Genomic DNA, 24,430 nt, shown 5'->3' with positions numbered 1-24,430 from the left:
TTTATTGGGTTCCGGGTCCTACTCACTATCTTGGGTTGATCGATAGGCTGAGGAGAACGTTGAGCATGTACACATTTTCATTTCAGCTTTGATTTTGCGAATACACCAATAAACTATGGATATTGAATACAAGACAAATGTGATTGGAGTACAAGATTCCATAAAATTGAACTCATATTAGCGTTCTTCTTAGAACTAGCATTCTAAAATTGGACCCATATGACAGCGACATGTCTCGAGAAAAGAAACCGAAAATTACACGAAATCGGGAATCGTTGCGAGACGGATGAGAGTCGGCGAATAAGGTAATTTCCCCCGGGAAACGCTTCACGCCGGGCAAAAGTTCACAGGAAACTCGTTTATATACACAATCCCCGTTTGAGTAATTTACGAAAAGCCGCTAAACTCACCAGACATTTAAAAGCCAGCTAATATTTCAATTATTACGCTCAACCCCCATTTTTTTCATTTGTGTTTCAAAAACACGATCGGTAGTAAAATGATAAAATCCATTGGTTGACATTTCTTTATTTAAATAAATAACTGAAACGATCTAATTACCCATTGCTCATCATTTCGTTTCCTTTAGAGAGCTTATTGGGATTGTTTATTTCATCAGAAAAGGGAAAAAACCACCATTATTACACGTCAGAATAGTGGTTGGAATACGTTGAGATAAAGCAGGGGGTTGTACGTAATAATTAAAACGTTTAGCCGCTTTTCGTAAATAGCATTTAGTCGATTTTAATACCAGGCGGAAGACTCCAACCCCGCGGGTCTTCGGCAGAGTGAGGCCACTTTGCCTTCTCATTGTTGAGGGCTCCCTGGATCTGCGTCTTCCTCCGCGCCATTGTGCCCTAAAATTTTCATCTTCTTTTGATTCTCCAAGAATCCGCACGGAGACGATCCGATCGTTCGCAACGCTCGACTGGCATTCCCTTTCTTCCTAGATCGTTATTCGCGGTTTTGCATTCGATTTTGAAGATCTGGTTCGGTTGTTTTCTTGATTCGTTTTCGTTCCCGTTAGGGCTTCCGTGGAGTAAATTTCATCGGCGGTTGGAAGAAGGAGGCTTTGATTGTTTTGTGATGTTTTATTCAGGGGATTTCGCCTTTAGGGGCGGGGAATTGCCGAGGCGGTGATGTTCGTGCGAGCCTCCGGCGAGTTGGTGTGGGGAGAACCGATGCCCTAGCAGCTCTTGACGGGCCGAGTGGGGTAGTTCGGGTTGTTTGCGGCTGGCTATTGCGTGGTCTTCCGGTTCCGTCGAAGTGGGAGATGGGGGATTGATTAAGGGCTTTGATTCGCGTTTGGGTGTGAGATGGATCTATCGAAGGTCGGTGAAAGGCTTCTTAGCACTGTTAGATCCGCGAGGTCTTTGGGGCTTCTTCCCTTTCAGTCGGATCGTCGCGAGGTATGCCTCTGCGTGCATGTGTTGGTGTTTGGGAGTGAGTATTAGGATTTGTCATTGCAAATTGATTATCTATTTTTTTACTTTAATCGACATTGATGGAAAAATTTGAAATTAGGAACTTATTGGTGTAGCTGTAGAGAGTGACAAATTTCTTTCCAAAACGCAAAAGTCTCCTGAATTTTTTTAATAACATCGATTTCTTCTCACAATGGGGAAATATTTGGTATGAGTGTCTTTCTAATATATAGTTTCAGACTGGCGGATAATGTTGGAGTGGTGGGAATTAGGAAATTACGGTACTTTAAAGTGCGTTTGCGGGGTGGGGGGCGGGGTTTGATGCACCTGCTTATTTTGGAAACTCTAAAACAGGGTTTTGCACTATGGAGCACAATCACGATCTCCCAATTCATTCTAGACTTCCAAGGGGACTGGCTTTATCCGAACACATCTATACAGCCACTGAACATTAATAGTAGCATAGTACAATTGGCTGAACATTCTGAGGCTATGTCACAAAGACACGTAGACACCACGATGCGTGACGCGGATTCGACTGGAAAGTTCGTTTTTTTTAAAATAGGACACGAGCACAAATTTTATTTATTTATTTTTAATGAAAAAACTAATGTTTTGGTATTTTTAACATTAAACAATGCATTTTATTGAAATTAAACAGAAAACCATTAAAAATATTAAAAAATTCGTGCACGTGTCGTGTCTACAAGACCGAACGTATCCTCCCGTGTCGCAGGGACACACCACCAAAATGGGGTATCCCTGTGACATAGCTCTGAGGAGCCGTAGACAGTCAAGTGACATCTGATCCAATAACAAAGTCGGGTAAAACCTCTGATTCTGGTGAGCTATATTTGCGTGAGACTAGTTTTAACAAAAACGTGCTTCAAGGTATATATATGCTCGTGGAAGACTCCCTATTTAATGCGGCTCTACTCGTCATGGAGTTTGGGAGTTGGAGACTTAACGTAGGATAGAACCTCGACTTTACCAGATTAAACTAATGGGTTGGAATGAATCAACCAATGGATTTTATACTATATTATATGGGAATTACAGAATTCCTTTCCAGTTTAGTTTCATTTCAGATTTTTCAAACAACAACCCCTCGCATGAGCTATGGATCTATTACAAAATGATGAATCATCTCATGGATTTTCCTGCTTCAGGGCATCCTCTTTTAGCATTATCTTTAAACTTGTTGATGCCTTAGTGGATGAAAGAGCTGATTTTGCTTTTCCTCAACAATATTCCTTGACTGGTGGAATTGAGATTGGCCTTCTGCTCCTATTGATTCTGGGACAGACTGTCCTTCCTGACAAAAGGAGGCTTCAATTGATATCCATGCAAGAAAGAATTATTCTTTCTATTGCATTCCATGAAGAAATTTAAATAATTGTTAACCGAATCAAAACAGTAGCCAAGTAAGTCTATAGCGGAGCAAGGAAAGCAAATAAAGCAATTTGTGTGAGTAATGGTCTTTATTTATTATTGAAGTGAAGAAAAGATTCCATTGTATAATATATATATATATATATATATATATATATATATATATATAGAGAGAGAGAGAGAGAGAGAGAGAGAGAGAGAGAGAGAGAGAGAGAGAGAGAGAGAGAGAGGTAACTGCCTACGACAGCCTACCGCGAGTGGCCGGGGGGGAGGGGTGGGGGTTCCGAGTTTTTCCCAAATCTGACCGCATAGATGCGTTTGACATGGTCGATTTGCTAGGAAACAACACTTGGATTGTGTTTTTTTGATAAAAAAAACACATTTTTTAAGCCTTGTATATTTATGATATTTATAAAAATTACACGTCAATTTTCAAACCTTCTAAAAACTTACCTTCGCGTTGGAATCAAATGATGCAAGAGTCCATTCCTATAAAATTAAACACGTAGAACACATGTATGGTCATATTCAAGAAAAACACATAAAAACCCTTCAAAAGCCCTGTAAGCATGGATAGATGTAATCAATTGCTCTCTACTATATATATATATATATATATATATATATATATATATATATATATATATATATATATATATATATAGTAGAGAGTAGTGTTCTAGTGATAGTGTAGTGAGTGATACTTTGGGTTCCCATAAAACAAAAACGGAATCATTTCTTTCAATGCTCATATATTATTAGTATTGTATTGGCTTTGTATGAATCTCTTTCTTTGTGTTGAATGTTGAATCTTTTGCAATGAGCTTTTTTTGGATGAAATGGTTTGTTTGGGGGAATTTCGTATGTGGCGGCCCTGATATAGACGTAGGCAATATAAAAAAAGGGGAACAGAGGTCGCGGAGCTAATCACGAATTGGAAAAATTCACTCTAGAAGTCCCACGAAGTCGCAACAGATATGTGAGAATATCTAGCCCAGGAAAGTTGTCCAAAAGGAAGGGAATCACTCTTGTTCACATGAATGCACGAACGATTGGACTGGAAGCATTTGGTCTTAATTTCTTGATATGGGGTTACTTGTGTATAGCGGAGTATCCTGCTTAAAAATGCTAGTGTGCTACTCATGGCTTGGCTCGGAACCAAACTATGCTATGCCATGCTATGAAACCGCTGGATAAGATAGGTTTGGTGACACCATAGTTTGGACAGGTAGAGATGGTGCGGAGGACAACACAATGGCAATGGTGGCAACATCCAGGGAAGAAGCATTCCGAACATTTTCTTTTCCTCATGGAACTGGAAGATCGATGCCACTATTGCCTCTTGGCTTTGCTTTCATAGAATACATTTGACTGGAAGAGAAGTCAACAAGAAGATGGTATGTTTGGCCCGCTCTAGAATCAAGAACACACTCGTTCCTCCAACAAAATGTCGCGTTAGCTACCGCCGTGGGATGATTGGTAAAAGTGCCTGACAAACACAAGAACTGCAACACTGAGGGAAAGGTACCCCTTGAGTGATTTTACCTTTGAGGGGTACGTTGGTCATACCCATTTCCATCAAAAAATAGAAGAAGCGATAAGAGGGAAGGTATGTCACGTGCACACGCCATAGAGGCCGCCGCACCCGTGTTGACAAGATGCGACACAGGTGCGGCACCTGGTGCGGTCAACCCGCACTCAAGGTTATTTTTGTCCAAAATAGACTCGGTCAACTTTGACCGAGTCCATTTTGATCCATTAAAAAAAGGAAGGGGCTCGAGAGTACCTCGAGAATGGGTAGGGGTACCTCGAGCCACCCTTGGCCCTATTCAAAAAACAAGGGTTTCCTTGAGCCCCCCCAAGGGGTACCTCAAGCCCCCCACATCCAAGTTATATATATATATATACCCTCCTGCACCACTGCACCCAAGTTTTTTTAAAGTGCTACATCGCCATACCCGCACCAATGTGACATAGGAGGGAAGGTTACTTTCTCTTGATTATTACTGGGTTCTTTGAGAATTTTATGAGTTGTATAATTTGCAGACCTGGGATTCTGTTTGAAAAGAATTAATTGTATACGTTATAAAATCTACAAAATGCTGTTGGTAGTCCTGACTCCTGTCCAGGACAAATCACTTTTCTTGTTATTCTGAAATTTCTTAAGCACAATGAAAAGAGTCACTATTCCTGCTTTATGTAATGAGCACATAATTGCTTTAAAATACTTAAAGATATAAGAAGATTGAAACATGGCTTGGTGCAAACTATTTATGGTTTTCATGGAGGTTTACCATATTCCCTGGAAATGTCTTGTTCAAGCATGCATGATAAGTGGTGTACCTGGTTATGTTGATACTGGGTTTTATTCTTTGTTGCTTTATTGTCTCTATGAGAGCAATGCCACTATATTTATAAGTTTGGTCGTGATCTTGTGTATTTTCCTTTTTGTGCTTGTTGCATCTTTAACGACTCAACTGGGATCTCAACTGTCCGTTTTATGATTTGTCGTCCCTCACGAGTTGGGAGATTCTGTAGGTTCTTGAACGGGAAGCAACAGCAGCAGCAATTGCTCGGGCTCTTGCAAGTCTTCCACCTCTTCAGCGGCTGAGTCTTCCATCACATTCGGAAAATCTATATGGAGTAAATCATCATGATCAAACTGTTGAAGAATTAGAGGAAGAATTTTATGAAGAGGTTCTCCTAAGCTCCTTTTTGAAGCTTTATCTCATGGAATATGAAATATATGTGCAAAGTTTGAGTAATTTTTCTCCACTCTTCTGCTACTTTAAGTAGTTCAATATCTTGTTTTACCAACATTTCTCTTGCTTTAGTGTAAATGTAAGCAATTATTATTGTTTTGTCACATTGTCTTGGTAACCCTTTGACAAACATGTCCATTTAGAATTGAGTCTGGATGACAACCAGTAATTTTGCAGGCTAACTCTGTTAAGAATAGAATATTCTTATGAAGGAAAATTTCCTGAATCTTTCATTTTATCACGTGTTATACACAGAAAAATTTACTAACCCATGGAATAATTGCCCATATCATTTGTAAAGATCAACTCCAAAACTTGAAAGCATCTCAATGATAAAGTTTGGGCCATGAGAAATCATTGAGGGGCAGCACACTAAACGGTTGGGGGGTTGCAAAAATTACTGTTGAAGCAATGTGGATTGGCATCCAGAATATTAGGGGCCTGTGTGTCTGTAACCACCTACTGCTCGTGGCAAATTGGCAGTAGAACTGTCGAAGTTTGGGATAATGGGGTTGGTGTAATAAAAAATGGAACAAGTTGAGGGCGAAGATACTTGCAGGATTTGAAGGGAGAGCGACTTCTCATTTAAGCCTTCTAATGGTAGATTTAATGGTTTGATTATTATGTGAGGGGGTCTTGTGTTAATATTGGGAAATTTTTGACCACAATCAAATTTGAAGACATATTGGCCTCTTTTATTTTGCAGTGATGTGCGGACCTGTAACTGCAGGCAAGAAATAACTGTTCTAGTTTGGCCATGTTTTTTAGCGAGAGTTTAACGAGATCCTGCCCTTATATGCTGATATATTAAATAGTTTGGATCTTTATGCATATGTTACATTAGATGAATACATGCACAAAGTGTCAAAAATCTAATGCTAACATTTTTTTCCCCTGAAAATGCAAAGCCATTACGTTTTAACATTCTTTCCCATTGAAGGAACATCAGAAATTATACCCTTGACATGTTTTATTTAAAAGTGCCTCACTAAGTCCATGTTGATGAAACTTTACTATTTGGTACATGTAGGGTTTCGATCCTGTCAGGCGTATGCTTGAACATATTCCATCAGGTGAAAATGATCCAAGTTATTTTGAAAAGAAGGTAATGCAGATTGATGCCTTTGCTATTTTTATCCCCAGTTTTCTTGATTAGCCATTTCTATTTTGTTATGGATTGAGACTGTAGTTTGCTGAAAATGGCAAAAATGTCATAGTATTTTACCTTAAGGAAATTGATAGATATATTACTTGGTCCATTCTTGTTCGTCTGCCTCCATGATTGATGCAAAAATATGACAAATTTGTAAATGTACCCGATGACAATTTAGAGTGTTTTTTTTGTGCCCTTCCAGTTCTTGTCTGTTGTACGGAAATCATCACCTATTGGTGGGTGGATCTTTAATTGTATGCATTGAGTCCTTGCCATCCTCTCTTTACAAAGATTAGTGAGTCAATAGATTTGTACCATTTTACTACTGAGGCTGATGCTACTTTCACCATATGCAGGCTGCATTGAGGTTAGCTCAGTTGGATGCAATATCAGAGCGTTTATCTCGCCATGTGATGGAGCACCATGAACAAATGGGTACTATTCCTTTTTATTTGTGTACATTTGTCTGATGACTATGTAATGCCATTGGTCTTGTAGTTCTTCTGTTTGATTTCTCCCTTATGACTCTTGAGATTTTGGCTTGTTTTTGTCAGAATTTTGATCAAGTTTATAAGTTTCCTTAAAAAAAATTCATTTTTTTCCTGAGCTATGAGGAGTTAATGTCACATAAAAGTCTGTAGACATCCTTTATTGTGGTGCACTTGGTTTGAAAGGTTTTGTAGAACTATTGTAGAGTTTGGTTTCCAAAGTAGTGCATTTGACCATAATCTTTTAATAATAAATGGTCAATACGTTAGCATTCTCATTGTGTATGTTGATGACATTGCGGTGACTGGATATGATGAAGCAGAGATTAGAAGGTTGAAGCAACACTTGAAGCTGGTGTTTGTTTGACACTAAAGATTTGGGTCATTATGATACTTTCTTGGAATCAAAGTATTGAAATCACAAAAAGAAGTCACATCTCAAAGAAACTATGTTAGATCTTCTGAAGGAAACTTGCATGTTGGCAATATAAGTCCTTAGACACTCCCATGGAGAAAAATGATAATTTATGTCAAAGAAATGGAGTGCAATGCGAAGATCAGAGTTAGGTACCAAAGGCTCATTGGGAAATTGATATACCTCACCATTACAAGATCAGATATCACATGCTGTAAGCGTGTTGAGTTGGTATCTGCACTCTCTAAGCCTTCTTCACGTGTGTTTAGAGAGCAAAGATACTTGAAGAAGAATCTTGGCAAGAGAATCCTTCACACTAACAATAATTATTGCTAGGTGGAACTATATATGGATGTGGATTGGTTTAGATCCAGTGTGGAAGATCCACATCTGGGTATTGTGCTCTTGTAGGTGGTAACTTAGTTTCTTGGAGTAGAAAACAAAATGTGGTCTCATGATCAAGTGCAGGATCTACAGCTCCTGGTGCATGCGAAAGGATACAATTGAGATTGAGTCTAAGTGAGATGGGTATTGAAATTTCTCTATCCATGTCCTTTCATTGTAACAAAATTCTACTATACATGTAGCTATGATCCTGATGCATCATGTAGATAAAAGATCACATTGGCATGGATTGTCACTTCATTTAGGAAAAAATCAAAGGTGGCATCTTCAAGGTGCCACATGACTCGGACTGGGTGCTTCTCGTCTTGCTTGCTTCATTCTGCATAAATTATGTGCCTCCTTATCACTTTTCAAAGAATGTCCAGCAAAATCCATCCCTTGTTGAAGGTTGTCAGGGTCCATTGTTCATCATTGGGTATTTGCAAAGGCACTGGATATAATTCTTACAATTGTGACACTGTCTCTCTTCCATTGCCACTGGATTTCCTTCTTGCACAAGAAAAGAGTGTTATAGTTGCTGATAGTTTTATCTAATAGTTATCTTGTGGAAAATGCTTACGCAAGGGTTGTTCATGTCATGTTAGTTTTATGTTACCATGTTTTTGGTTGTGCAATGTCGCTGAAATAGTTAGACTTATCAAGCATCTGCAATTGCAGCAATTCTTTGGGCTAATAGACATTTTTGCTCAGTGAAGGGAATGCAGTTAGTAATGGAGGTAGAGCAGGATTTGAAGATTGCAAACGTCATATGCATGGTAGGTAAGCTTCTACTTTTGGACATTTTTTGTGCTTGTTGCTTGAAAAGACAATATAGCATTGATAATTTGTCAACCGGTTTGCAAGGATTTTGTGAGTTTGCTCTTGTCAGAGGCATGGATCCATGTCATTGCTAATAGAGAACTGTATGGCATATAATCTTGATGAATCCATTTTCTTTTCCAATGTTATAAACCAAGTTACGTCATGCCTACTTACTACATAATGGACACAAATGATTTTGACTCCCTGTGTGCGTGTGAATGTGTAGGTGTGGTGGTGGTGGTGGTGCATATGTACGGGTGGGTGAGTGGGTGTGCATATATGTGTTTGTTGGTGTGCGTGTGAGTGCATTGGCGTGAACGTGGATGGGTGTGCATGGGTGGGTGTGTGCTTGCGTGTGTGCATTTATGTGTGGGTGTGGATGTGGATGTGTTTGTGTGCGTGTCCATGTACATGTGTGTGTGTGCATGCATGCATGGGTGGGTAGGTGTGTGTTAAAATATGTATGTGTGTGTGTGTGTGTGTGTGTGTGTCCATCAAGGGCATTTTGGTCTTTTTGCTTTGTAATAGGTACAGTTCACTAGGGACAGTTTTTATATATTTTTTTGTCTTTTATTTTTTTTTTGTATTTATGTAAAAAGACCATGGAGCCATTAGAGCTCCCAACAGTTATGACAGTTGGGAACTCTCTCTCTCTTTGCTTCCGTCTCAAATGTGGCTGTAGGGAACTCTTCCCTCTCCCTCTATTGTTATGTATATATAGGGACACTTGTCCCCATTTTTGTTATATGCTTTCTCAAGCATTTTGCCACTTAATAATATATATTTTTTATGTTGTGGCCCTCTAGTGGCCTGTGTTTGTGAGATTCCTTGTGGACTTGTATTTTACCCATAAGTGACACTTTGTATTTGTGTATTTTTATGCTCTTGTAAACCTTAGAAGCACTCTTTTTGTATTTCATGAGATAGGGACCCTTGGAGCGTATTGTTCGTGATTGATCAAGGGACCAAGTGCTTGTGATGTTGGACATGTTTGTGATCTCCCACCTATTCTTTTCTATTCTATTTCTCTATGGATTGTGATTCAAAGATTGAGCTCATGATGTGATCGGCATGGAGAACCACCTCAAGGGGAAGAAATTATGGGAATGAGAGAAACTACATGATGTGATCGGCATGGAGAACCACCTCAAGGGGAAGAAATTATGGGGATACATAATGGGCACCACTCTTACACCCCAACTCATGCTCACCAAGCTTGAGGGAGATATACAAAACCCTCTTAAAGGAGATGAAAGATCAAAGGCTATTTATGACTATCAAATGAAAGTTGAAGATTGGGAGAACCACCATTCCAAGATTCTTGCATCGTTCATGAACAACGTAGATATTAAGATTTGTGCAAATATTGTCAAGTTTAGAAAGGCAAATGAGGCATGACTATTTATGAAAGACATGTATACCCAAAGGGAACTTGCAAGACAAAATTCGAACTATAAAACAAGGAGATATGAGTGTTAGAGATTTTTTTAGTGCCGTGTCCCCTTTATGGAATGTATTGACGCTTTTGAAACCTAAGTGAGTGGCTCCTGAAGATGTGAAACTTAGGCAGGAGCAAGTGAAAAATAACATTGCTTTAAATTTTTGCATGGGTTGCTTCCCGAATACGAACAAGTGAGATCATCTATTCTATATAGGACTACTCCCTTGTCTATAGAGGAAGTCCTTGTTCAAGTTTGCGAAGAAGAAACTCATCTTGGTATGACGAAAGGGAGTGATGATGCGTTGGCGGTCTCTAGGCCTGGTAATAATGGCAAGACATATATGCCTCCTGACTTTGGGATGCAATATCACAATGGAGGCTCTTATCAATCCAACAATGTAGGCTTTAGAAAAATTGTCACTTTTGTAATGAGTCGGGACATTTCAAACCAGTTTTCCTCAAACTCAAAAACAAAGTGGCTTCCGTTGAAGAGTCCATAACGAAGAAAAAAGGGGAGGCTAGCAAAGATGAAGGTGAAAGCTCAATAAGCCTAAATCAACTAACTATGGCATTCCAACAACTTTTAAAGAATTCATCAACCTCGGGTGCCACTATACCTTCATTCTCACATCCAGGTATGTGTTCTTGGATTCTTGACTAAGGAGTCTCTTTTCAAATGAGGTACCAGACACTCTTTCGGTGCAACAAAGGGGTCGTTGACTGTGCAACAAACGTTACCCAACAAGCGAAGGAACAAGGGAATGGCTCGAATCACACGACCACGATGAAACAACACGCTGACGGTCACTGATGTCGTGATGGACTCGGTATCGCCCCGGATACGGACGACCACTGGTTGCTCTCTTTGCGACGCACAATCGTGCAACGTAAAGTCACGCAGAAACACGTGAAGCCAATAAAAGGAGAACCTCAGAACAAAAAGGTTCGACCACCATGGATTTAAATGAAGAATCAACCAATGATGCCCACAGATTGTGTTTTACTAACAGGGAATGAAACAGAAAAAAAAGAGCAATGATAGAGTATTCAGACTGATAGAATAAATCAAACACTAAATGACAAAAGGAAACAGTAAAGGAGTCTGACTGAATGCAAAAAATAAAAAAAGAATATCCAAAAGGTAAAAAAAACTGCTGAAAAGGAAAAGACGACTGCTGCAGTTCTGAAAATATTCTTCTCTTTTGTGCACGCAACCCTAGAGGGTTTTTTAAAGACTGCTACTGGAACAGAGTATTGGGTTCGGTATTGGACCCGGGTCTTGACCCGAATCATCTTCATGCTCTTGATGGATCGGGGTGCTGTCAATATGTAGACCGGACCCGATCTTGCTCTGCATCACCCCCTCATGAGAATACTTTATCTAACATATGTCCTAACTCAAAACTATCTTGTGTGTCTACTGCCGATGGTACTTCTGTAAAAATTCAAAGTATTGAAACCTTATCTCCTAACAATTCTCAATTTTTTTATCCCAAATGCTAGAGTTCCAAAATTAAATTTAAATCTTTTTTCAGTTTCTCAAATCTCGGATCATGGATGTGAAATAAACTTCTCATCTAAGGGTTGCTTCTTGCAGTATCTTCGGTTTGGGAAGCAGATTGGGTACGACTATAGGAGGGGAGATCTTTATTTCATTGATTCTTTACTTCTTCCTCCTAAATCTTTTTGTAACTATGTCCAAGAAAAAAATATTATTACTTGGCATAAAAGACTTGGACATCTAGGCTATTCTAAGAAGTATTTTTTTCTTTTTGGTGAAAATTTTGGTAATGAAAAATATATTGTTTGTAAAGATTGTATTATAGAAAAAATGAAATCTATTCATTTTCCCAATAGGACTTTTATTTCTAAGAGACCTTTTGAGTTAGTGCATTTGGATGTACGAGGTCCCTCTTCGATCATATCCAAAGGAGGATATTCCTATTATGTGACATTTATTGATGATTATACGAGATATGTTTGGATCTACTTCCTCAATCTTAAATCGGATCTGTTTTCTTACTTTAAAGAGTTTCACAAGATTGTTCAAAATTAATTTCAAAGCAATATTTTTATACTTGGGTCCGATTCCGAGGGAGTATTTATCCAATGATTTTCAAAGCTATTTAAAACAAAATGAAATTTGTCATAAAAAATCTTGTCCTCGAAAGAAAACATAGACATATTATGAAAACTGTTAGAACTTTGCTTATTTCTAAGGATATTCCAATTTTTTTTTGGGCTGAAGCCGTTCTTACCTCCACTTATTTGATAAATAGGATGGCATCATTTTCGTTACAAAATACCTCTCCTTATGAAAATTATTTCAACTATCATCGGACTTCAAAAGATTGCCGATTTTTGGTTGTAAATGTTATGTTCTTTTGCGCAAAAGAGATAAATAATCTCCAAAGACCATTGAATGTGTTTTCATTGGATATGGAGAAAATAAAAAAGGTTATAGATGTTTTGATTTTAAGAACAATAAGTTTTATGTTTCTAAGGATGCACAACCTTACAAAATAAAAATGGATTTGATAAAAATAATAATAATAAAGAGGTAGTATATTATTCTTTTTTATTTGATTTATTGCCTAGAGAAAATGATTCTTCTAGTGTTGATAATGAAATGTTACTTCGTAATGATCAAACTAATGATGAAAATAATGAATAATCATTAAGTAATGAGAATGATAGTGATATTGTTGAAGTACCCTCTAAAGCGATTCAAGTTTACACCAAGCGACATCAAAGTCACCCTCTTAATTCCCTAGAAAAATATTCACATGACTCTCTTGTAGAAAAAACCTCTCTTAGGAGATCTGGTCGATTTCTATCCCACTTAATAGGTTTTGTGTCCTATGAATCTCTATCACCCAAATATAGATCTTGCCTAATAGTAATTCATTAATATCATGAGCCAACACATTATAATGAAACAAAAACCTTTCCTCATTGGATTGAAGCTATAAACTTAGAATAGATGCCTTTAAAGATGACAAAACATGGAAAATTGTTTCTTTGCCCTTAGGAAAGAAAGCAATAGGTTGCAAATGGGTATATAAAGTGAAAACCAAGAGTAATGAATTCTTAAAAAGATATAAAGTTAGGTTAGTTGCCAAAGGGTATTTCGGAGAATATGAGATTGATTATGAAGAAACATTTGCCCCCTAGCTAGGATAACCAGTGTTAGGATCCTCATAGTTGTAGCCTCTATCAAAAAATGACTCATATATATCAACTTGATGTCAACATTGCTTTTTTAAATGGAGAATTAAATGAAGAAGTTTACATGGATCCTCTGCGAGGATTCAATATTGAAAGGGGTAAAATACTAAGACTGAGAAAGGCCTTATATGGTCTTAAACATACCCCAAAGGCTTGATATGATAAGTTTAGTAATGTAATGACTCATTTGGGTTTTCACTCTTGTTCTATTGACAATGCTCTCTTTGTTCAAACACAAGTACTAATGTTGTTATCCTTCTGCTTTACATAGATGACATGATCATAACTGTGAATAACAAACATGGAGTTAGTGATGTCAAATTTATTTTAAAAGAGAATTTTGATATGTATGACTTGAGTTTTTTGAGATATTTTTTAGGTATTGAAGTAGCCTATTCTCCCATAGGTTATATCCTATCACAAATAAAGTTGACAATTGATATTTGTGTTAACTCAGGGTTTTCTGACGACAAGAAGATGGAGACTCCTGAGGTTGTCAATGCAAAATTAAGACTTAAAGATGAGACACTTCTTGAAGATCCTACACCATATCAACAACTGATTTGATCCCTCACCTACCTCTCTATTATTAGACCCGACATAGCTCATGCAATCATTTAATTCCAGCATGCTCCAACAACTGTGCATATGAGTGCTGCGTTAAGAATAGTTAGATATATAAAAAATACAATTAGCAAAGGGATTTTCTTATCTTCATCCTCCTATTTGGATTTACTTGCTTATACTGATGCTCGCTAGGGGGGGGGGCGAAAATCCTAATGATAGAATCTCAACCACGGACTTTTGTGTGTTTTTAGGTGATTTTTTGGTTTATTGGAGGTGCAAGAAATAACAAAATCTCATTATCTTCCACTGAAATATCGTGTAATGACTACGACAACAATGAAACTTGTGGGGCTAAGGAGTTTTTTCAAACACATATGGGAGTTGTCATCTCAAAGCCCTCGAAGATGTGTTGCGATAATAAAAGTGCCATCATATAGCAAGTAATCACACATTCAATGAGCATACAAAACATATAGAGATGGATTGCCGTTATTTACGTGAGAAATATTTGAAAGGAACTATCGAATTGCCGTATATCACGTCTAAGTTTTAGCTGACATAATTGAGATTAAAATAAAAAAATGAATTTGAAAAAATGAAAAATTGAAATTGAAATTGAAATTGAAATTGAAATTGAAATTGAAATTGAAATTTAGGAATGAATTTAAAATTGAAATGGAAATAAGTTGGAATTGATTTCGAAATTGAGATTGATATCGAAATCGAAATTTGAAAATGGAAATTGAATTTGTAATTGATTTTGAAACTGAAATTGAATTTGAAATTGACTTTTTAAAATTTGAAATCAAAGTTTTAAAATTGAAATTTAGAATTGAACTTTGAAATTGAAATCGGATTTTGAAAATAACTTGGAAAATATTTTGAGATTAAAAATGGAAATTGAAATTGAGATTGCATTTAAGATTAAAATTGAAAATTTAAAGTTGAATTTGTCTTGAAATTTGAAATTAAAAATTGAATTTGAATTGGAAAATTGATATTGAAGTGGAAATTGAAGTTAAATTTAAAATTTGTTTAGGACTTTGAAAATAATTTTGGAAACACTTTTGAATTTGCAAATGATTTTAAATTTGAATTTTAAATTTATTTTCGAAAATAATTTTGAATTTACAAAAAATCAAAGATAGATTTCGAAAATCACTTGGAAAAATACTTTGAAATTGAAAGTATTTTGAATAATTTTGAAAAATGAAAAATAATGATGCAATTCTATCTTAAATGATGAATATGCTATTTTTTTGAAAATTATTTGAATTTAAAGAGAATGTTATACATTTATAGAATTAAAACAAGATTAATTTCCATATATTCATGACTATGGCCACACATATACTTTGAATTAATCTTTATTAAAATTCTAATAAAGAAGAAAAATAAGTTTTTTGCCTTTATAAAATTAAAACAAGATTAATTTTTAAAATACTCGTGACTATGGCCACAAAGACACTTTGAATTAATCTTTATTTAAATTCTAATAAAGAAAGAAATGAGAAATTGATTTTTGAAAAACGATGATTTTTGAAAATAACATAAGAGTGTAGGTCAAATTTTTATTTAATAAAGAATAATAATTCTAAGTATTATTCGTATTCTAACTATGGCCATAAATACAAACTTTACTTAGTTTTATTTATCCTTTATTAAAATGGTGCACGTACCATTCATGTTTTCATAGTGTATTTAAAAAAAAATTAGAAAAATACAACCAGTTAATATGAAATTAAAATTAAACTATATGCTCATTCATTCTAAACTAAGCATAAAGTAAAATTCTCATTAATAGAATTATTACAACGCTTAAATTAATTACAATAATTGAAAAAGAAATAAAAATTCTTGCAAAATTAACAAACATGTTAGAAATAAAGGTAGGCATTTATGGATTTTCTTCAATTATTGAAAAATTAAAGAAAATATCCAAATTAGCCTTTTAAGCCCCCCCCCCCTAAATAAAGAAAAATTAAAAATAAATGCAAATGATGCAAGGCCTTTGCAAAAGCATTTTGAAAATATGTTTTTGAGTTTTAAATTTTCGAAATTGGGGTTTGAAACATGTAAATTTATTTTAAAACTTGAATTTAAAATGAATTTAACTTTGAAATTAAGGTTTTTATGAAAATATATTGAAAATAATTGAAATAAAAGGCAAATAAACTCCAAAATTTGTTTAATAAGGCATTCTAAGTTGATAAAAGATATTTTCAATTCGTGAAATACACGAATTATGTTTGAAAATTGAATTTAAAAGTGTTAAAATTCTCAATTTAACTTGATTTTAACAAAGATAATGATTTTTACAAATTCGGTTTTGAAAAATGCAATGGATGAAGTGTCAAATGACCATAGAAATTTATGAAAATTGATGTGGAGACTCCTAAGAACCTTAGAAATACTCTAGAATTGAAAAATGCAAGAAAAGATTGTAGAAACCCGAATTAGGGCTTTTTATCCAATTAAAACAAGAATTTGTAAAATCCAGGATTTACAAGGGGACCTGTTAGAGCATTTTGGGTGAATGAAGGTCTATAACAACTCAAATGAAGCTCAAAATGAATCCATAGATTCATGACACATCATAAAGACATTTCCCTTTTACAGAACTTCAAATTATTTTTAAAGCTTGAGATATGACTAAAACATTAGAGACAAGGAATTGGATTTTAACATACAAGTTTCTGTAATTTCAGTGTTTTAGAGGCTAAACCGATTCAGTTTCTCCCAAATTTGTGGGAGAAGTTGCTCAATACTCTCAGGAAACAACTCCAATTTATAGAAATGAAAAATCAATCCTAGTTTGTAAATGATGAGTTCGGGAAGTCACTGTTCCATCTAAGGAAATAGTCCTGTTACAACAAGTCTCCTTTTTTAGCAAAATTGGAATACCAAATGAACATGAAAGTTTATGAAATTTAACATGGCTAAACTAGACACAAAATAGAGAAAAACCCTTTTTACAGATTTCGAAAATGATTTTTTATTGGAGAGAGCTAATCTAAATAAAATGAGATAAGATTTACGTAATGATTAATGAGGCAAAATAACAAGGTTCTGGTGTTTGATCATAATCAAATATGAAAAATCTCTAGAAGTTGCTGAAAATTTGCAGAGATAAACTAGACATGCAGAAGAGAAAGATCCAATTTACAAATCTAGAAAATGATCTCCCATTAGGGAGATCCAATCCAAACAAGTTGGTTTAAAACTTGTGAAAAACCTGTCAAAGAAAATCGTCAGGGTTCTGGTTTTTGATCCGAATGGCAGATGAAAAGAAAATAAAAGTTTATGAAAATTGACATGCATAAACTAGACATTCTAAGGAAGAAACTCCTTTTTACAGATCTGAAAAATGATTTCCCATTGGGGAGATATGAATGCAACAAATCGATCCTGGGTTTGAGCAACACCTGAGATTATAAACAGATAGGGTCTCGGCTTTAAATGCAAAAGAAATAGAAATTTACCATAGAAATTGCTGAAATTTTACAAAGATGAATTAGACATGCAGATGAAGAAGATCCTTTTTACAAATCTCGAAAATGATCTTCCATTAGGGAGATATGATTATGACAAAATGGACAAAAATCAGAGCAATTAAAATGACATAGGGTGACAGGGTTGTGGTTTCTGACCGAAATTAGGCATTAAAGCACCATAGAAATTGCTGAATTTTGGCATGAACAAACTATATTCATTGCCGGAGACACCACTTTTTACGAATCAGAGAGATCATCTCCGGTTAAAGAGAAATCACTCTGGCAAGTTGGTGCTATTTCGGGTCAAATCCGGACGAAGCAAAATGACAGGGTCCGAATATCGATTTTTAAAAGGGGTCAAATCAACTCAGATTGATCTGATTTTTGGTGGAGATCCCGAAAACAGATGAATGAAGATGCAGTAAAAAAATTAGATTAAAATGTCATCTAATTATAGGCGAATTGATGTTAAAACCAGACTAGAATTGAAAATATCATCTAAACATGATTGAGTTGAATAACATCTCACTAATGAATTGATCTAATGATCAAGCATGTGATCTATCATTTCAAATCATGGATGGTGATGAAAAATGATGCAAAAACAAAATTAAAACATTCAAAATAAAATTGAAAGCATGAAGGTATAAATTGAAATTGATTTAGCCCATTGAAAATGAGATTTGATCTATTGAAGATTAAATCTCATAATTCTAATGGCTAGAATGAAAATGCACAAATCAAATATTATTTCAAAAGCATAATATTGAAAATTAACATAGAACTAAAGCAAATCTACCTTGCTATTTATGAAATTAGAAAGAAAAGAAAAGATCTAATTAAAAATCAGAAATTATAAGAGGAAAAGAAGAAAGAAAATCAAAAGAGGGAAGAAGGAACTTACCTTGGGCTGAAGAGGGAGGCCTTCTTCTCCTCAATTGACGTCAATCCCAAGTAGAAGGAGAGAAAGAGAAAGAGAAAGAGAAAGAGAAAGAGAAAGAGAAAGAGATAATTCTTTTTTTTGGGGATTATCTCAATTTCTCTAGTTATGGAAAAGAGACCCCCAAGGGGTCTTATTTATAGCCCAACTTGGGGGCATTTTGGGCATCAAAATATTGGAAAATATCTCCTTATGGTTGGCGCCAAACCCATGTGGGCATTTTCATTTTTTTCAAATGTGCAAAATTGGTAATTTGCCAAAAAATGGACACATGGCACCCCTTTTGCAAGTGGGTGCCCATGTGGGTCTTTTTCAAGTTTTATAAATGGGTAAAATGGGCATTTGATTAAAACCTTGACACATGGCATCACTTTGCAAGTGATGCCCATGTGTGTTTTTCAAAGCAAAAGGGGTTTTTTAAAAGTAGGTTTTAAAAACGAATTTGAAAAATGCCAAGTCGCACCCAAAATGTATTTTCTTTTTTATTTTAAAAGGTTTAAAAATAAAAGTGAAATTAAAGATGAAAAATAAAAGGGGAATTTGAAAATAACGGATTTCAATTAGATCCAAGATCCAATTTGATTTTCAAAATTCGAATTGAGTTAAAACCCGATCCAGATTAAATTTTAAAAAATTTTGCAAAAATATTGAATATTGAATTTGAAATTTAAAGATTATTTTTGAAATTGGGATAAAAATTGGATTTTGATTTTGAATTTGAAATCCAAGAATTGATTTTGAATAAAAACTGGATTTTGAATTTGGATCTGGATACATTTTGATATTTCGAAATCCAGATTGAATTATGAATTGGATCCAGGGTATTTTTCAAAAGATTTTTACAAAATGATGGATTTGAATTTGAAGTTTAAGAATTGTTTTTGAAATTAGGATAAAAATTGAATTTTGAAAAAGATCTGGATCCGAGGTTTTGAATAAAAATCGGATCTGGATCTCGATTGAAGAAAATTGGTCCGAAATGGCAATCAAACCCTCAATATGGATTTCTGAAAATTTGAAATAGAAAATCTGAATTCATGATGAAAATTGGGATTTAGATTTGGATTTGGATATTGGATCCGGCTTAGAGAATGAAATTTGATCTTGGATCTCAGATATTAGATGAATCTGAGTTTAAATTTAGAAATTGATTCAATTATCCTTCTCAACGGATCAGAAGGTAGATCCAAATGGAAATGGATCCGAAATGATTAATTGGATCTTGGATATCCGATGAGATCTTCTAGGTTCAAAGAATAATTTGGACTCTGGATATGGATCCTAAAGTGAATTAGATGAAAAATCCAGGTCCAGGACAAAAATTTGACACCAGATCCAGCATTGGATCCAATATCCGAATTGAAATAAATTAGATCTCGGATATTGATAAAATATCAGATGAAGGAATTGATCCGAGTCTGAATTGAGACTTGTCCCAGTTTAGAAAATTGGTAGAAACAGTGTCCTGAATAAATTTTTATTTTTTTGTTTTTGCCCTGCAAGGGTAGAAACACGGTACTGGACTGATCTGAACTAATTTGAACTAGATTGGATTGGAATGAACTGAATCAGAAGCCAATTATACTGAGGTGAACTAACTTCTTAGCTAAAACACTATCTCAACCAGCTGGGGTTAGCTCAATTTGGACTGAATTGAGCTTAAACGAGCTGAAATGAGCTAAAATGAAGGTTCGAAAGTATGAACAATGACTTAGAACTGGAACTGGACCATTCAAAACTTCCAATGAACTCACGTCAGACTCATGGAGATATGGTCTACTTATGGGTGGCAAAACCTGACACGACCCGCCTACCCGCCTCTTAGGCGGGTTCGAGTTTGGTTTAAACTAACCCGTTTAATAAACGGGTCGACCCGCCTAACCCGTTTATTAAACGGGTCGTGTTCGTGTTCGGGGTATGCCAACCCGCCAACCCGGCTGACCCATTTAATAAACGGGTTAGGGGGGCGGGTCAACCCGTTTACCCGACCCCGACCCCGACCCGCCAACCCGTTTACCCGACCCAACCCATTTATTAAACAGGTTGGCGGGTCGTGTCGGGTTACCCGTTTAATAAACGGGTCGGGTTTGTGTTTGCCATTGCCGACCCGTTTATTAAACGGGTCGGGTTCAGGTTGAGGTATGCTGACCCGCCACCCCGACCCGATTGCCACCCCTAGGTCTACTGGGTTTGACTAACTTCGAATCGATTTGACTAAAATTTGAGCTAAAATGAGCGCATTTCGCCTGAAATGAACTAGATTTAGCTGAAATGGGCTGACACTGCTAATCGTGAGCTCAGGGAAGCTGGAAATGACTGTCATTCTAGCTCTTCTGAACCTTAGAATGAGCTTGGCTAAGTCCGACAGACGAAGTGCTATGGGTGACTCAGGGGCAAAATAGTAATTTTATTGACGAAAATGGGGGTAGACTGACTTCTAGACCGGGATAAGCCTAGGGGTGAGACTCGACACTGCCCTGCAGGGGTGGGGCATCTGTGAAAAAAGAATGTCTGGAATGGACCTTGAAAAATTTAGGGTGTTTACTTTACACCACCGTAAGTTTGAGGGGGTGTCTTCTTCTTATTCTTTTTCTTTTCCTCCCCTGTCTTCTTCTTCCTCTTCCTTTCCTCTCCTGCTGCCTCTTTTCCTCCCTTGTCTTCTTCTTCTTCTTCCCTGTTGTTCTTCTTTTCCTCCCCTGTTCTTCTTCTTTTCCTCCCGCCTCTCCTCTTCTCCTTTCTTCCTCCTCTATCTTCTTCTTCTTTTTCTACTTCTATTTTTTTGGCTGAATGCGAGTCTGTTTTTTTTTCCTGTATTTTCTTCTAATTTTATGGTGTGTGATGATTTTTTATGAAACATGCTTTTTTTCTCCAGGCATATGATTTTTTTTTTGACTTTATGAAACATGATTTTTTTCTGATTTTATGATTCTACCAAAGCATGTTATGTATTTTTTCTGATTTTCTGATTTTATGAAGCATTAGTTGCTTGGCTGAATGAAAGCATGTTTACTTGATTTTATGTTGGATGCATGTTTGCTGTTAGTTTTAGCACTTTATTTTAAGAATTTAGATTATTTTTAAATTATTTGGCATTTGTTGATAGTTGTTTGCTTTGCTTATTCAATTGTTTTTAATATTTGGGCAGGTTTTGTAATGTTCCGTGTTCGACGTGTTTTTTTTGGTCTATTCCTTATTGTTGATTGATTTTATGTTACATACATGTTTACTACTAATTTTAGCAGTTCATTTGCATATGTTTATATTTTTTAATTAAGGTACCGACTAGTCCCGGCTTTTTAAGGGTCCACTGACTAGGCACCGCCTAGCGCTTTTGACTATATATATATATATGTGTGTGTGTGTGTGTGTGTGTGTGTGTGTGTGTGTACAGTATTTTCTTTGACCATGTCCATCAAAGTCATTTTGGCCTTTTTGCTTTGTAATAGGTACTGTCCACTAGGGACAGTTTTTATATTTTTTGTCTTTTAATTTTTTTGTATTTATGTAAAAGGGGCAAGGGCTCTATGGTCTTGTTAGACCATAGAGCATTAGAGCTCCCAACGGTCATATTTATGACCGTTGGGAATTCTCTCTCTTTGCTTCCAACAGTCACAAATGTGACTGTTGGGAGCTCTTCCCTCTCCCAATATTGTTATGTATATACAGGGACACTTGTCCCCATTTTTGTTATATGCTTTCTCAAGCATTTTGCCACTCAATAATATTTATATTTTTTATGTTGTGGCCCTCTAGTGGCTTGTGTTTGTGAGATTCCTTTTGGACTTGTATTTTACCCATAAGTGGCACTTTGTATTTGTGAATTTTTGTGCTCTTGTAACCCTTAAAATCACTGGCTTTTGTATTCCATCTTGTTTCATTACAGGTGTGTGTATTATTACAAAGGTTAGCATTGTCTTCTTAAAACCATGATTTTGTACCTACTGTCAATATCAAGGATCTAATTCATCTGTTTTCACTGTAGAATGGTCGAAGATACATTAGGTCCTCAATGAATGAAGTATCGAGAGATCTCGTGGTTACATCTAATGCCAAAAAGAAGCAAGCTCTCTTGGTATTTATAATTTTCAGTAGCTATTTCTTCAAGTTTTCATTTTCCTTTGCCATATGCATTGGTTTGCTGGATGATAGATACCTTAGTGCCATTGTTTTTTTGCTGAAATTTACATGTCCTGTTTTTTATATGATTAACTTATCACTATGACACATCTACTGGTACTATCTGTCTTATTTAGTTATGCAGTTAGTGATTGACTCTTCGAACATGCAGGACTTGCTTCCTGTCCTTACACAACTTCGCCATATTCTTGACATTCAATTGGTGCTTAGCACTCATGTTGAGGATGGAAACTATGTCCGAGTGAGTTTACAGTTTCTCTCTACGTTTATGGAAATCTGTGATCATTAGGTTATTTTGTGCAGTTTGATGTTAGTGTGGTGCTGCTCAGTCTTGCTGCAGCAAAACCTTTTATGGTGTGATTTTATGCGGCAATGGCTTTCTAGAATGGTCTTGTCTGTTAAATATCCCATGCAATTTATTGTCACAATTTGTTGTATAGGCATTTCAAGTGCTTTCAGAGTATCTGCAGATTCTTGATGGCTTCTCAGATCTTTCATCTGTGCAGGAAATGATCCATGGTTCAGAGGTAACTGTGTTTCCAGTTGTGGCAACTATTTTGGAGCTTATTTTGATGTGTATTAGAATCAATTATTGTTTTCTCCTTATTGTTGTAAAAGATGCTGTTAGGCACATTGGATTTTGATGTTATATTTCTGAGCTAGGCTGACTCTTCTCTTTCTCCCCATAAAGGTGTGGCTGGAGAAGACACTTCAGAAGCTTGACTCACTCCTACTGAGTGTTTGCCAGGAGTTCAAGGGACAGAACTATGTCAATGTAGGTGATTCTACTCTGTATTGAGACCTCTTATTTATTTATTTTGGATGAGAAACATAGTTTTGTTGTTCTTTGGCATATCTTGCTTATTTTTGACTTGTCCAGATGCAGATTTTGGAAACCTGCTTTGTATTATATGTGAAAATTCTCCACCCAGTCCCCAAAACGCCCATGCATGCTGATCCACAACATACACATAATGCCTTTTTCTTTTTCGCTTTTCAAAATTTCATTTTATGGATATAGATCTTGCCATTCCTTGTGCTTCTTCTAACATCTTGTTGGAAATAGTTTTTACATTCACAAATGTTTCCTGATGTCATGCAGGCTATGATACCGCAACACTGCAGTTCGGCTGCCGTACCGTGTCGACACGGGTATGGGTACCGGGCGCAGTGCGGGTACGCCACACTATGCCGGGTCAGGTCTAATGGAGACCCGAACCTCAGAAAAGAAAAAAACGCAAAATCCCCCCCCCCCCCCCCCCCCCCCCCCCCAAACCCTCGACTCTCTCTCTCCTTGGTCTTGCTCTTCCCCCCTTCTCTCTGTCTCTCTCTCTCTGCGATTGCAAGGTCACTTGAGAGAGAGAGAGAGAGAGAGAGAGACCATACTTGGTGCCACCGCCTCCATGTCTTCCTTTCCCTCCCCCCTTTTCCTCCTTAACGAGAGAGAGTCAGTGACTCGGTGCCCTTCCCACCCCCTTTTCCTCTTAATGAAATTGAAAATTTCATTGAGGCCCCTACTGCTCTTTTATTTAAAAATAACCTAAAGACTCCCTTTTATATTTTTTCAAACACCCACATATTTTTAAAACAGCTTTTATTTCTAAAAAATATTTCATTTTACCCCTTCTTCCATTTCATTTTACCATTACTTTTTTTACATTTAAAATGTTATTATTAATTTTATTTTATTTAAAAATATTATATATATAGCCGTGTCCCATTACCCACATTTTTTGAACTTGCCGTGTCATACCCTTCGTACCCACACCCGTACCCTGGTGAC

At 36.2% G+C, this 24,430-nt stretch overlaps 1 protein-coding gene across 6 annotated transcripts in view; it reads left to right on the top strand.

Moving 5' to 3' along the window:
• The first annotated feature begins 770 nt into the window (after positions 1 to 770).
• The window catches only part of LOC149813817 (uncharacterized), a 161,370-nt gene continuing 137,710 nt past the window's right edge, over positions 771 to 24,430 (top strand). For 4 of the 6 annotated variants that reach the window (XM_089990768.1, XM_089990769.1, XM_089990771.1 and 1 more), the window contains exons 1-10: positions 771 to 989; positions 1,100 to 1,409; positions 5,355 to 5,513; positions 6,609 to 6,683; positions 7,088 to 7,166; positions 8,730 to 8,794; positions 22,493 to 22,582; positions 22,799 to 22,888; positions 23,088 to 23,174; positions 23,339 to 23,422. In XM_089990768.1, the coding sequence (XP_089846894.1) occupies positions 1,317 to 1,409; positions 5,355 to 5,513; positions 6,609 to 6,683; positions 7,088 to 7,166; positions 8,730 to 8,794; positions 22,493 to 22,582; positions 22,799 to 22,888; positions 23,088 to 23,174; positions 23,339 to 23,422 (822 nt within the window). In that variant the 5' untranslated portion in view covers positions 771 to 989; positions 1,100 to 1,316. Of the gene's footprint in view, positions 990 to 1,099; positions 1,410 to 5,354; positions 5,578 to 6,608; positions 6,684 to 7,087; positions 7,167 to 8,729; positions 8,799 to 22,492; positions 22,583 to 22,798; positions 22,889 to 23,087; positions 23,175 to 23,338; positions 23,423 to 24,430 lie in introns of those variants that run through there. The other 2 variants (XM_089990770.1, XM_089990772.1) reach the window with 2 other exon arrangements.

The sequence above is a fragment of the Nuphar pumila genome, chromosome 16, assembly GCF_984573655.1.
Source record: "Nuphar pumila chromosome 16, dmNupPumi1.hap1.1, whole genome shotgun sequence".
Lineage (NCBI taxonomy): Eukaryota > Viridiplantae > Streptophyta > Magnoliopsida > Nymphaeales > Nymphaeaceae > Nuphar > Nuphar pumila.
This window is presented reverse-complemented; position numbering and strand designations above follow the sequence as displayed.